The following is a 15,997-nucleotide window of genomic DNA, read 5'->3' on the forward strand; positions in this document are numbered from 1 at the left end:
TTTGTGCGATTTTAACAATACAGATTCTCTTTAAAGAGAACCTGAAATAAAAGTTATCTCAGGTTCCATATTTACCTGGGGCTTCCTTAAAGAGAAACTCCGACCAAGAATTGAACTTTATCCCAATCAGTAGCTGATACCCCCTTTTATATAAGAAATCTATTCCTTTTCACAAACAGACCATCAGGGGGCACCGTATGGCTGATATTGTGGTGAAACCCCTCCCACAAAAAAATTCTGAGTACGAACTCTTGGCAGTTTCCTGTCTGTGAACCTTGCTGCATTGTGGGAAATAGCTGTTTACAGCTGTTTCCAACTGCCAAAACAGCAAGCAGCAGCTACATCACCTGCCAACAGTAAAAATGTCACCATGTAATAAATGTCAGAAAGTAAATCAGGGATTTAAACATTTTTACAATGGGCAAACACTGACTAAATCATTTATACATAATTATTGTAAAAATGAAGCACTTTTTTATTACATTATTTTCACTGGAGTTCCTCTTTAACCTGCTGGGCGGTATGGACGAGCTCAGCTCGTCCATCACCGCCGGAGGCTGCCGCTCAGGCCCTGCTGGGCCGATTTTCATGAAATAAAAAGGAGCACACGCAGCCGGCACTTTGCCAGCTGCATGTGCTACCTGATCGCCGCTGCAGCGCGGCGATCCGCCGCGTGCAGCGGCGAAAAAGGGTCCCCCCAGCCACCCGAGCCCAGCGTAGCCAGAACAAACAGTTCCGGCCAGCGCTAAGGGCTGGATCGGAGGCGGCTGACGTCAGGACGTCCATGACGTCACTCTGCTCGTCGCCATGGCGACGAGGTAAGCAAAACAGGGAAGGCCGCTCATTGCGGCCTTCCTTGTTAATTCTGATCGCCGGAGGCGATCAGAATGACGCGTCCGGAGTGCCCTCTAGTGGGCTTTCATGCAGCGAAAGTTGGCTGGATGGAATAGTTTTTTTTTTATTAAAAAAAAAACCCTCCCGCAGCCGCCCTGGCGATCTTAATAGAACGCCAGGGTGGTTAAAGAGGAGCTGTTAGGTATAAGGTCTCAGAGAAAAAAAACACATATATCAGTAGCTAAATATTGGCTGTACTTACATTACATATGCATTTTACTGTCCACGTTTGGATTTCATAGAATTTTTATATAGTATTTGCAGAGAATGATGCTCCTGACAGCTCATGGCAGGTTTTCTCCTATGTTGCTGTCACTTACAATAGGTAGTAGAAATCTGACAGAACCAACAGGTTTTGGACTAGCCCATCTCCTCATGGGGGGTTCACATGGATTTCTTTATTTTCAAAATGCACTTAGTAAATGGCAGTTGCCCCGTCCAACTGCCAATAAAGTGTACGGTGAGCAGGGAGGCTGGTCAGCATCTTTGTAAAAGTCTTTTTCAGTGAGTGTCTTTAAAAAGAATAAAGGCCATGCTGAGAATCCCCCATGAGGAGATGGGCTAGCCCAAAACCTGTCGGTTCTGTCAGATTTCTACCACCTACTGTAAGTGACAGCAACATAGGAGAGAAGTACGGTAATTTATGGCTCATTTTACTCAGGAAGAAATGTACTTCTTATTTGTATGTGTTTTAAATTTGAAGACTTTTGCGACAGTTCCTCTTTTAGCCCACTTGAGACCACTCAATCCCTCGATGTGTCCCTGGGTGGCTCCTGTCACCGGCAATAATGCCCAAAAGCCCATCTTATGCGCTGACCACGGAAATAGAAACCCGCAATCGTTACATCCATATACTCTGACTAAAATAAAAAACAAGTGTCAGCGCCAAGGCAGAAGGCGACCGCAGCCGAGAAGGACAATGTCCAAAAGTCCACACAAGCAATGAATATATAAAGTCAGCGCAGGTCTATAGTAATACAGCTTTCATCATTTTTTGGTATACAGGATCTTCGAACAAAAGGGTAAAGAAATACTGGTATATTCGATCACAGCGCCAGGGATTACGTTGTATAAACACGAACTCCAATCCACCTCCAGAGGCCCCTCCTGTGTTTTGGGTGCTATATGACGTGATCTCAGCAACCCAGTGAACAAAAAGGAGAAGAGGTACTCTCAGTGGATAAGTCTAAGGCAAAAATTTATTGGATAGATGATATACAGTAAAAACACTCACATTATGAGGGTCCTATGCCAATTAGGACCCTCTGCGGTTAGTTCGCTTCCCACCCTGTGGTACTCAGCAACACACACGAACAAGATGCATAGCCCGCTCTCGTCCCGACTAGTTTCGGCCTCTCGCCGTCATCAGGGGATACCTCTTTTTCCTCCACAGAAATACTGGTATATTCGATCACAGCGCCAGGGATTACGTTGTATAAACACGAACTCCAATCCACCTCCAGAGGCCCCTCCTGTGTTTTGGGTGCTATATGACGTGATCTCAGCAACCCAGTGAACAAAAAGGAGAAGAGGTACTCTCAGTGGATAAGTCTAAGGCAAAAATTTATTGGATAGATGATATACAGTAAAAACACTCACATTATGAGGGTCCTATGCCAATTAGGACCCTCTGCGGTTAGTTCGCTTCCCACCCTGTGGTACTCAGCAACACACACGAACAAGATGCATAGCCCGCTCTCGTCCCGACTAGTTTCGGCCTCTCGCCGTCATCAGGGGATACCCTCAACACAGCTGCAAAGGTTGTTGGTATAGGAGGAGAAAGGAAGAGGATTTCCGTGTGTATATCCTTGTGGGGCGCCTCTATCTCATCACAAAGCAAAAGGGTAAAGAAGCAAGGCTTACCAGATTCCAACAACCCACATTATAAGGTTGTAAACGAGTTTGATAGGTGGTCCGCAGAACTTTCAAATGGTGTCGTTTCACCAGCGATGTTGCACACTACAGATTCCTCCGGAATATAGTAGATATCCTGAGATCGCAGAGACTCACCAAAGGGGAGTCCAGTAGGATAGTGACATGAAAGAGATGTACGGCACATCTAAGTGTAAACCGTCTTTATTACATAACAAGTAAAACAATTAAAAACAAGGATAAAGGAAAACTCACATACGGGGCCCGTGCACTGGGAACCCCGAAAAAGTAGCGCGCATAAAATGGTCAATAGAAGACCTCAAATAAAATGGTGCCGCCTGTCGCCTTCCCGACCGGTTTCGCAATCTCCCCTGATGACGCAAGATTGCGAAACCGGTCGGCACCATTTTATTTGAGGTCTTCTATTGACCATTTTATGCGCGCTACTTTTTCGGGCTTCCCAGTGCACGGGCCCCGTATGTGAGTTTTCCTTTATCCTTGTTTTTAATTGTTTTACTTGTTATGTAATAAAGACGGTTTACACTTAGATGTGCCGTACATCTCTTTCATGTCACTATCCTACTGGACTCCCCTTTGGTGAGTCTCTGCGATCTCAGGATATCTACTATATTCCGGAGGAATCTGTAGTGTGCAACATCGCTGGTGAAACGACACCATTTGAAAGTTCTGCGGACCACCTATCAAACTCGTTTACAACCTTATAATGTGGGTTGTTGGAATCTGGTAAGCCTTGCTTCTTTACCCTTTTGTTCGAAGATCCTGTATACCAAAAAATGATGAAAGCTGTATTACTATAGACCTGCGCTGACTTTATATATTCATATACTCTGACTGACGCTGCCTAAACAAAAGTTTGCTGAGAGTTTCAGCCGATAGGTTTCGACTGGCGATGAACTGGTGCAATGGTGAATGGAGTTTCATTCACTGCTGTCAGGCTGCTATGGTATCTTCTGATCCGAGGAAAGATATTATCCATTCCCATAGAAAAGGTTTTTGACTGAGAACAGTGTAGCAGTATATGTAATCTATCATTCAGCAGATGGTCAGTGGAAATGTCAGCTGTGTCATTAGAAAAAAGTATCATCTTTATGGGAACCTTCCTTTTTGCTAGTGCTATTGATTATATTACAGATATATTTCATAATCTCTACTGAGGGGACAAACCTGTTTTAGAATGATTGGTTCAGCCCAGAAAAGTCTAAAGTATGTATGTACAGGGGTTGGACAAAATAATGGAAAGACCTTGAAAATCAAAAAAATATATTTTAATATGCTGTAGGTCCACCTTTTGTGGCAATTACAGCCTCAATTCTCCGAGGTATTGATTCATACAAATTGTGAATTGTTTCCAAAGGAATTTTAGCCCATTCTTCAGTTAAAACACCCTCCAGTTCTTTTAGAGACGATGGCCGAGGAAATCGACTTCTTATTTCAGTCTCTAATAACGACCATAAATGCTCAATAATGTTGAGGTCTGGAGATTGTGGTGGCCACTGGCCAGATGAGATGCTCAACTTCATTAGAATGTTCCTAGTGCCATTCTTTAACAATTCTAGTTGTATGGATTGGGGCATTATCATCTTGAAAGATGGCATTCCCCTTCAGAAACAGCTCTTGAACCATAGGATGAACTTGGTCGCCCAAAATTCCTAAATAGTCTCGGCTGTTAATTCTTCCATGAAGGGAAATCATTGGCCTGGTGGACTTCCAAGAAATAGCACCCCAGATCATCACAGAACCCCCGCCATGTTTTATGGTTGGGAGAAGGCAGTCTGGATGAAATGCTTCTTTCGGCTGTCTCCAAACGTACACTCGGCCGGAGGTCGGAAATAAGGTGAAAGATGATTCGTCAGAGAAAATCTAATTTTGCCACTGCTCGAGGGACCAATTCTGGTGGTTTCTACACCACTCTAAATGCTTTAAAACATTTGTGTAACGATTGGTGTAACACAGAGAGGGTCTGATTACCGGTGAACTGCAGTATCACCGAGAATACAGAATATACCCGATTATTGATGATCTGCAGTATCACCGATAATCAGATATATCTACTAACCTCTGGACACCTGAGATAGCAAATGAGTGTTTAAGTGCAACAGTAATATTTTGAGTATAGCACAGTAGTAGTTCCTTCCGAAGGCCTAGACTCTCCCGGGGGAAGAGCTAGGCTGAGAGTAGGAAGGACAGCGTGTGAGTGATACCAGGAAGAAGGTGTCACTAACAGGTCTGGGGACTGCCTCTTACAGTAAGGCCAGTTCTCGAGGTCGGGCAATCCAGGTCATTAACACACAGACAGATACGGTACAGATTCAGGAGACAGATACGAAATCCAATAAACAGGCAGGGTTTGGCAACGGAGTATCAGAATAGCGGGGTACAGAATCAGGAGGCAAATACAGAGTCCAGGAACGAGCAGAGTTTGGCAACAGGATATCAGAGATAGCAAGGTACAGAATCAGAGTACAGGAGAATAGTCAGGCAGGCAGAAGGTCATAACAAATAATACAGTTCAATATTCCTAACGCTAAGGTGTGAGGTCCGTGATCGTCAACACCTTTGGAAACTATGCTAGAACACAAATACAGACAAGGCCTGAGTGCTACCACATAGTGATCGCAACGACAGACAACCAGAGAATGACCAGCACCCAGTATATTTACACCAGTGCTCTCCAGCACCTCCCTTAAGTGCTGGACCAATAAAAGTTGCTGCAATTGTCAGCTGACCGGCCCGGTCAGCTGACCCTCCTCTGACTGCCATAAAGGCCCTGCCTCTCTGCGCGCGCACGCGTCCTCCTAAACCAGTGTGGACTATCCGTCCCAGCCACACCAGTCATGTGTTGTAATGTTGTTGCTGTATGGGATGCGGAATCCGCCCCCACGCTGTCCGAGCGTGCGGCGTTTCCTCCACATCCCGCCCCACTGAGAAAAGCAGGCCTATGCGTACAAACCGCCGCGTCCGACGCGGCGGTTTTTCCGCGTTCTGCTATGCCAGCCGATTTGTGCAACAGTTTTTGTAGAAACTGAGTTCTGTAGGTGTACATTCAGCTCTGCAGTGATTTTAGGAGCCGTGGTCTTGCAAGCTTTTCTAATTCGATTTAGAGTCCGACGATCTCTCTCAGACAACTTCGACTTTTGGCTACAATTGTGCTTTGCTGAGGACGTTTTTACTTCTCTTTCAAAAGCAGTCCTTACTTTTGAGACTACCTCTTGAAATGCCAAGCATTCGGGCAGTTTCTGTTACAGTAGCGCCTGCCATACGAGCACCAACAATTTGTCCTCTTTGAAAGTCTGAGAGATCTGCCATTTTTATAAATTATAACCAACTTTGGTTTAAATATCCATTAAAAAAAAAACAATTATTTTAATTAAACATATCAAATAACAAAAATAATAAACAAAAAAAAAATAACATATGTCAAGTTTTGATTGCTTAAAACATGTTCAGAGATTATGATGCCAAAATGTTAGGTGTTTCCATTATTTTGTCCAACCCCTGTAGTTTTAGCAAGGACTATGTGTAAGGGCTGTTTATTATGAAAACTGTTAGCAAATACTAGATGTAAGGTTCAGAGGAAAGGAGATTTATGTAGTGTTAAGTTAGGTTTACAGTGGTCAGCTGCATAAAACACGCATTATAATGAATGTGAACTGCATTAAAGACTGGCCATAGACTTTAATACAGAGCATGCATACAGCGAGTTAGAATAACGTGATCCGTTACATCGCAGTACTGTGAACATGCCCATAGATGTGTATGGGCAGAGTTGACATACAGAATTATTCAGCAAGGCAACTGAGCACTGTGAACTAGCCCTTAAAGTTTTTTGCTATAACATGTTTTTGGTGAACGCTAAGTGTTTTTTAGTTCCTTTATCTATGTACCAATAGGGATGGCAATGCTTAGGAGAACTCATGGAGAAGCATGTGATCAGTCTGACCAGCTGATAGATTTGTAAGGCTCTGATGTGCTGGTCATGATCATGTGTTAAACCAGGAAGTCATCACAGCAAATCATAACAAATCATAACTCAACTGATCAAACTGATCACGTTTCTCCATGAGTTCTTCTAAGCATTGCCATCTCTATTTACCAAGCCCGAAGGCCCGTGCACATGGTAGATTAAAGTTGGCTCAGGTGGTCGGTATGACTGCCTCTGCCGGCAATCCAGCAAGTGTACAGCAGACCCAACTGGCAGCAAGTGGATCAATTTGATCTTGCCACAGTTGTTAGCTTTGTTCTCACCACTCCCCCCCCCGCGCCATGTGACGTGCATGCGTACGGGCCTTAAAGCTGCAGTACTTTTATTTGTATACAGATTCACTTATCTGACCCACCTAATCAAATATCTGATGTATTGGAACCATGTCATTACTTGTCTATAGGAAGACGTGTCAGCGCTGATGACGGAGCTGCAGAAAGAGAGAAGAGCTCTGGAAGAGCAGATAAGCAAACTCACCAACAACAAAACCCGTATCACAGTGAGTGTCACACATTCCATTGTACAGTGAGTGTCACACATTCCATTGTACAGTGAGTGTCACAAATTCCATTGTACAGTGAGTGTCACACATTCCATTGCTCAGTAGACTGAATGGCCATACACAATTAGATTTTTAGAGCTGATTTGGTCACTTTTGTTTGAATTTGCCAGGCATCTATTGCTCCACTCATGCCCGATTAATCAACTGTCTATTGATTTTAAAGGATATCTGAAGTGGCATGTGACATGATGAGATAGACATGTGTATGTAGAGTGCCTAGCACACAAATAACTATGCTGTGATCCTTTTTTTCTTTCTCTGCCTGAAAGAGTTAAATATCAGGTATGTAAGGGGCTGACTCAGTCCTGACTCAGACAGGAAGTGACTACAGTGTGACCCTCACTGATAAGAAATTCCAACTATAAAACACTTTTGTAGTAGAAAATGGCTTCTGAGAGCAGGAAAGAAATAAAAAGGGCAATTTCTTAGCAGTGAGGGTCACACTGTAGTCACTTCCTGTCTGAGTTAGGACTGAGTCAGCCACTTACAGGTATATTTAACTCTTTCAGGCCGAGAAAGAAAAAAAAGGAACACAGCATAGTTATTTGTGTGCTAGGCACTGTACATACCCATGTCTATCTCATCATGTCACACGTCACTTCGGGTATCCTTTAACCACAGTCTTTTCGCCCCTTAAAGGAATACTATCGATACCCAAGTGTTCTAAAATGACAATGTACAAATAATGTCTAAGTAGCTGTGTAAACCTTTTCCTACTGTTAAATATCAGAGGCAAAAGCTGTAATTTATTGAGGGTAGGATTTAGCTATATTGGGACAAATTAATTGCAGAAGGGGTGTCTGCTTCAATGCACAGCCAGAGTAGCATATCAGACTACAGAAAGCAAATATCAAACATATCAAACTCTGAAAGCAAAAACAATATGAAAAGCTGTGACAATTCGTTACATTTCATCTGCTCTCTTCAGACACTTCAGTCAGAAACAGAGCTCCCAACAGCTGCAGCTCCTGTGTCCTGTCTCTCTCTATCACACACAGAGCTACACATAGAGTTAACTGATCAAGTGTGAGGGGAATTTCCCCTCTCCTAATGGCTCAGTTAGCCATCAGTTTTGGCGTCAGTAAACTTTGAATGTATTTTGCTAACAGTAAACAAAGAAGTTGCTACTAAAATGTATACACCAGTACTTAGCAGCACTTCCCAAACAATTCCTGTGTCAATTGAAAAAAATATGTGAATCGATAGTATTCCTTTAAGGACCAGAGCCTTTTTCTCCATTCAGACCACTGCAGCTTTCACGGTTTATTGCTCGATCATACAACCTACTATCTAAATGAATTTTACCCCCTTTACTTGTCACTAATACAGCTTTCTTTTGGTGCTATTTGATTGCTGCTGCGAGTTTTAGTTTTTATTATATTCATCAAAAAGACATGAATTTTGTCAAAAAAAGATTTTTTTTTACTTTCTGTGCTGACATTTTTCAAATAAAGTAAAATTTCGGTATACATTTTTGTCCAAATTTATTGTGCTACATGTCTTTGATAAAAAAAAAAAAACATTCAGTGTATATTTATTGGTTTGGGTAAAAGTTATAGCGTTTACAAACTACGGTGCAAAAAGTGATTTTTCCCATTTTGAAGCATCTCTGACTTTTCTGAGCACCTGTCATGTTTCATGAGGTGCTAAAATTCCAGGATAGTATAAATACTCTCCAAATGACCCCATTTTGGAAAGAAGACATCCCAAAGTATTCACTGAGAGGCATGGTGAGTTCATAGAAGATATTATTTTTTTGTCACAAGTTAGCGGAAAATGACACTTTGCTAACTTGCGACAAAAAAAAATGAAATCTGCCTCGGACTCACTATGCTTCTCTCTGAATACCTTGAAGTGTCTACTTTCCAAAATGGGGTCATTTCTGGGCTGTGTGTTTACTGTCCTGGCATTTTGGGGGGTGCCTAATTGTAAGCACCCCTGTAAAGCCTAAAGGTGCTCATTGGACTTTGGGCCCATTAGTGCAGTTAGGCTGCAAAAAAGTGACATACATGTGGTATTGCCGTACTCAGGAGAAGTAGTATAATGTGTTTTGTGGTGTATTTTTACACATACCCATGCTGGCTAGAAGAAATATCTCTGTAAATGACAATTTTTGATTTTTTTTACACACAATTGTCCATTTACAGAGAGATTTCTCCCACCCAGCATGGGTATGTGTAAAAATACACCCCAAAACACATTATACTACTTCTCCTGAGTACAGCAATACCACATGTGTGTCAATTTTTTGCACCCTAACTGCGCTAAGGGGCCCAAAGTCCAATGAGTACCTTTAGGATTTCACAGGTCATTTTGAGACATTTGGTTTCAAGGCTACTCCTCACAGTTTAGGGCCCCTAAAATGCCAGGACAGTATAGGAATCCCACAAATGACCCCATTTTAGAAAGAAGACACCCCAAGGTATTCCGTTAGGAGTATGGTGAGTTCATAGAAGATTTTATTTTTGTCACAAGTTAGCGGAAATTGATTTTTATTGTTTTTTTTTTCACATAGTGTCATTTTAGGGGCCCTAAACCGTGAGGAGTAGTCTTGAACCCAAATGTCTCAAAATGACCTGTGAAATCCTAAAGGTACTCATTGGACTTTGGGCCCCTTAGCGCAGTTAGGCTTCAAAAAAGTGCCACACATGTGGTACTGCCGTACTCAGAAGAAGTAGTATAATGTGTTTTGTGGTGTATTTTTACATATACCCATGCTGGGTGGGAGAAATATCTCTGTACATGACACATTTTTGATTTTTTTTTACACACAATTGTCCATTTACAGAGAGCTTTCTCCCACCCAGCATGGGTATGTGTAAAAATACACCCCAAAACACATTATACTACTTCTCCTGAGTACGGCGATACCATATGTGTGATACTTTTTTGCAGCCTAGGTGCACTAAGGGGCCCAACGTCCTATTCACAGGTCATTTTGAGGCATTTGTTTTCGAGACTACTCCTCACGGTTTGGGGCCACTAAGAAGACACCCCAAGGTATTCCGTTAGGTGTATGGTGAGTTCATAGAAGATTTTATTTTTTGTCACAAGTTAGTGGAAAATGACACTTTGTGAAAAAAACAAAAAATAAAATCTTCTATGAACTCGTCATACACCTAACAGAATACCTTGGGGTGTCTTTTTTCTAAAAAGGGGTCACTTGTGGGGTTCCTATACTGCCCTGGCATTTTAGGGGCCCAAAACCGTGAGTAGTCTGGAAACCAAATGTCTCAAAATGACTGTTCAGGGGTATAAGCATCTGCAAATTTTGATGACAGGTGGTCTATGAGGGGGCGAATTTTATGGAACCGGTCATAAGCAGGGTAGCCTCTTAGATGACAGGTTGTATTGGGCCTGATCTGATGGATAGGAGTGCTAGGGGGGTGACAGAAGGTGATTGATTGGCGTCTCAGGGGGTGGTTAGAGGGGAAAATAGATGCAATCAATGGACAGGGGAGGTGATCGGAAGGGGATCTGAGGGTTTGGCCGAGTGATCAGGAGCCCACACGGGGCAAATTAGGGCCTAATCTGATGGGTAGGTGTGCTAGGGGGTGACAGGTGGAGACAGGAGGTGATTGATGGGTGTCTCAAGGTGTGATTAGAGGGGGGAATAGATGCAAGCAATGCACTGGCGAGGTGATCAGGGCTGGAGTCTGAGGGCGTTCTGATTGTGTGGGCGGGTGATTGGGTGCCCTAGGGGCAGATAGGGGTCTAATCTGATGGGTAGCAGTGACAGGGGGTGATTGATGAGTGATTGATGGGTGATCAGTGGGTGATTAGATGGCTGAACAGATGTAAACAATGCACTTTGAAGGTGATCTGAGGGTAGGTCTGCGGGCAATATGATGGTGTGGGAGGGTAAACAGATGCCCTTAAGAGGCAGGTTAGGGTTTGATCTGATGGGAGGCAGTGACAGGTGGTGACGGGGTGATTGCGGGGTGATTGACAGGTGATTGACAGGTGATTGCAGGGGAGAATAGATGTATACAGTACACAGGAGGGGGAGGTCTGGGGTGGGGGGTATGAGGTCGTTGTGAGGGTGTGGGCGGGTGATTGGGTGCTCTGGGGGCAGATAGGGGTCTAATCTGATTGGTAGCAGTGACAGGTGGTGACAGGGGGTGATTGATGGGTGATCAGTGGGTGGTTAGATGGCAGAACAGATGTAAACAATGCACTTTGGAGGTAATCTGAGGGTAGGTCTGCGGGCGATGGTGTGGGAGGGTGATCAGATGCCCGTAAGAGACAGGTTAGGGTCTGATCTGATAGGTGGCAGTGACAGGTGATGATTGACGGGTGATTGACGGGTGAATGACAGGTGATTAACAGGTGATTACAGGGGAGGATAGATATATACAGTACACGGGGGGGGGGGGCTGGGGAGGATCTGAGAGTGTGGGGGGTGATCAGGAGCCCCCAGGGGGGGCAGTTTAGGGACTAACTAAAGAAAACAGTGCTGACAGATAGTGACAGGGAGTGATTGATGGGTGATTAGGGGGTGATTGGGTGCAAACAGGGGTCTGAGGGGTGGGCATGGGGGGTCTGAGGGGTGTTGTGGGCGATCAGAGGGAAGGGGGGGGCAGATCAGTGTGCTTGGGTGCTTACCTGCGTGGCTGCAGCCTGCCCTGGTGGTCCCTCGATCACTGGGACCACCAGGGCAGGAGGCAGCCTGTATAATATGCTTTGTATACATTACATCGGCGCTTCCGAACGGCCGGCGGGTTACAGCGCGAGAGGTGCGGATCCTGTCGCCGGCGGCTGATCGCGGCACGAATGACGGGATCGCCGCATAACCACGCCCGCCACCGCCGATGGGCGTATTGCGGGTGTTTGGGCCCAGCCCTTGCCGCCGCCCATCGGCTGTGGGCAGTCGGCAAGTGGTTAAGCAATTTATCGATAGAAACTGATCTCTGTCAGCCACAGTCTGTTGTATTACATAGAGCGGTAGAAAACTAGCCGTTCATTATAAAGAGGACCTAAACCTTTTTAGCAAAACCCACACTGTGTGAGTGACATAACAGCCTGTCTAATTCTCTCTTATCTGCTAGTAATGAGCCACTGTAATTTGAGCTGTTAGCTCTGTCTGATCTGTGCCACAGGTGTGCCATTCAGACAGGCTATATGTAAACACATGAGGTTAACCCTGTATGTGTTTCCATTAACCATCTTAGCGGTATGGACGAGCTCAGCTCGTCCATCACCGCCGATGGCTGCCGCTCAGGCCCTGCTGGGCCGATTTTGTTCAAATAAAGAGCAGCACACGCAGCCGGCACTTTGCCAGCCGCGTGTGCTGCCCGATCGCCGCCGCTCTGCGGCGATCCGCCGCGAGCAGCGGCGAAAGAGGGTCCCCCCAGCCGCCTGAGCCCAGCGTAGCCGGAACAAAAAGTTCCGGCCAGCGCTAAGGGCTGGATCGGAGGCGGCTGACGTCAGGACGTCGGCTGACGTCCATGACGTCACTCCGCTCGTCGCTATGGCGACGATCTAAGCAAAACAAGGAAGGCCGCTCATTGCGGCCTTCCTTGTTTATTCTGGGCGCCGGAGGCGATCGGAAGAACGCCTCCGGAGCGCCCTCTAGTGGGCTTTCATGCAGCCAACTTTCAGTTGGCTGCATGAAATAGTTTTTTTTTTATTTAAAAAAAACCCTCCCGCAGCCGCCCTGGAGATCTTAATAGAACGCCAGGGTGGTTAAACCAGGAAGTAGCTGCACTGTAACATCTCTGAGGAGTTCTGTAAGCTGTAACATCGAAACATTTTTCTGTAAAGATTATTATGCTGTTGCTTAAAGTGTAACTGTCGGCCATAAAATCAAGAATCAATTATTTTTTTTTATCTGGTAAACAAGTAATAAGGATGCTAACCAGGCAATCCAAAAGTTAAAATCACTATTACTTTTCTTGTTGATAAATGATCATTCCCCAGTTTACCTGACTCTTATTTGGTACACACAAAATTTGGTACACAAAAAGGAAGTTGCAGGGCATGCTGGGTTGTCCTTTTTTGCTTCTCTACTTCTCCTCAGACTTAACTAATACAGCCTGATTGGCTGAAGCCTCTTTCCCTCCTGCTTTCCCCTCCCACACCTCTGTTCCTCTTTTTGGCCAATATTTCTCATGCTGAGACAATGCACTTTCTGTAGTGTAGAGCGGGGAAATCAGGCAGAGGAGAGTAAGGGAGGAAATGACATCAGAATTGGCTTCAAAATAGCCACAGTTAAAATGGGAAATGCTAAGAAGTATTTTCTCTTTTTTTACTGTAGAAAAATCACTAAAACATCACATCACATCAAAACGTGTACAGTGCAATACATATGTTATGTAAGTAGAGCAAGTATTTCTCTACTTATAAATGTGTTTGTTTGTTTTCTGAGATAGTATTGCTGACAACTCCTCTTTTAAAAAGGTGGATAACGAAATCTTAATAACGATAAACGTCATTACCGAAATTGGTTAATTATAAATATGTTTTTTAAACAGACGGGTGTTGATAACGAAAATATATTAACGTTAAAAATCATAACATAATTCAACAATACAGCTTAACCCAATCCTACTCTCACACAGAACCCTCCCCTGGTGGTGAGTAAAACGAACCACTCCCCTGATGGTGCCTAGTCCTAATCCTAACCACCACCCCCCGGTGGTGCCTAAACCTAACCGTCCCCCGAAGGTGTCTAACCCTAACCACCTCCCCTGGTGGTGCCTAACTCTAAACACTCCCCGTGCAGAAACACCCTTTTACACATAGAAACGATAATATCTTTGATAACGTAAAATCTGTACATACAAACAAAACAATATGACAGAAACTATAACATTGCAAGATTCTAAAACAATAACATATTTAAAAAAACTTTAATGCTCTAATGTTGTTAACGATATTTATCGGGAGCCCTTTTTTCTGCTTTTTAACGATAATAGCATTAGAGTCAATGGCCGCGCCCTTTTCGTCCACTAGCCGCTGGCGCCCTTCTCTCCTGCTTCCCCTTAAAAATATGTAAGAGGGTACCCCTATTTCTACATCCTCGCCAACTAGCTATGGGGCCCTAAGCAATTTACTACCACCACTCCCCACCACCTTTTGAGTGAAATCATCTGTTTGGCGCAATCGATAATTTTCTGTTCAAGATAACAATTGCTAACATTAGTTCACAGAAGTATGTGACCCATCCTTTATGTCCGAACATTCCATTTCACAAGTGCTTGGTGTTATGAAAATATCCTGTCGTAGGCACAGGGTGAGATCATTGTGTACATTGTAATGCTGGGACACTCCCACACACAGCGATTAGGCTATAGTCACGCTGAAAATGAGAGCCAGTTGTCCTTGTAACTCGTCCTTCAGAGGAATGGAGATAAGGCTTTCCTGGCACAATACATGTGGTCTTGCATAAGGTGTCTGACTCCCACTAATATACAATGAAAGAACAATCAGATCCGTGACTCATGTCCTGTGCAGACTAATGTTTCTACAGCTCCTAGAATAAAATCTGATGTGGCAAAATGTTTTCAACTTGGGTATCTTGAAACCCTTATCAACCTTACATGAACTCATTCTGAAATAATAGACACCTTCATTGACTTTAATGCCTGGTACACACCATGCAAATTCAGACAGGTTGAATTGATTATTTCCGATCAATTTTAAGATCACTTCTATACAAAATTTATCAGAAAAATGATTGGAAATCAGATCAGACCTCTTGGAAATATTGAATTTGACCTGTCTATTTGACTGGAAATTGCATGTTTTGTACCAGGCATTATATCATGGAGAATGGCCAGCTTTCCCTGATTTTTCAGGGACATATCAATGTTTTGATAATTGCCCATGGATTTCTGACCTATACTTCAAAGTTTATTGTATTTAAAATAAATATTATTTTTAACAATTATCAAACTTTGTAAGCATATACACACATATATATATATATATATTTTTTTAAATAATTTTAAACCAGACTGCAAAGTTGTAGCACTATAATAACCACTCAGCTTTTTTTTTTTTTTTTAATTATCCTGATGTGATGCCCTGGACAGCTCCCCCCACTTTAGTTCTAGGTTTTTGTTATTTTTTTGTGCTTGTTGTTAAAATCAGCCCCAATATCTTTAGCAGTTGAATTAACTTTTATAGTTTTCCCTACTATGAAGCTTGTGCTACACATTTTCTTAGACACACTTGACATTTCAGGCAAGATATTTCCAACTCACTATTTGCACATTTTGTAAGGTCATACTGAAAAGAACAATGTTATTGTTCAACATTTTTAAGATGACTGAAATGCTTTTTTTGTCAGATCATTAGCATTGCCATGATTCATTGTCCTGTAGTTATTTCTTCAGATTCAGAAAGTGAAAGTTGAAAATGTAAAGAGACAGGGCCCTATTTAGAAAAAAGTGAAAACAAAAATGTGTGGAAATACAGGTCTTGTCAACTGGTTGTCGTGTGGTTGTTCATGTCATCGGATTGGTTGTGCGATTTGTTGGAGGTGTGTACGAGTTATTAGCAGACCTCTAACCAATAAACACAGATAAACAAACCAATAAACACAGCAACAAACACAAAAAAGCAATGAGAAGAGATGCAGGTATATTTAGTAAGGTTTGTCTCTTACAATATTTCTCCCTAATTGTTCCCTGGAGCCAGACAGAGGGACCAGACGTAGGACT

General features: G+C 43.3%; 1 protein-coding gene across 1 annotated transcript in view; it reads left to right on the plus strand.

Annotated features, from left to right (window-relative positions):
* The window catches only part of TRIM50 (tripartite motif containing 50), a 39,013-nt gene that overhangs the window by 9,353 nt on the left and 13,663 nt on the right, over positions 1–15,997 (plus strand). Inside the window, exon 2 of the mRNA XM_068266356.1 lies at positions 7,173–7,268. Coding sequence (XP_068122457.1) covers positions 7,173–7,268 — 96 coding nt within the window. The remainder of the gene's footprint in view (positions 1–7,172; positions 7,269–15,997) is intronic.

The sequence above is a fragment of the Hyperolius riggenbachi genome, chromosome 2, assembly GCF_040937935.1.
Source record: "Hyperolius riggenbachi isolate aHypRig1 chromosome 2, aHypRig1.pri, whole genome shotgun sequence".
Classification (NCBI taxonomy): domain Eukaryota; kingdom Metazoa; phylum Chordata; class Amphibia; order Anura; family Hyperoliidae; genus Hyperolius; species Hyperolius riggenbachi.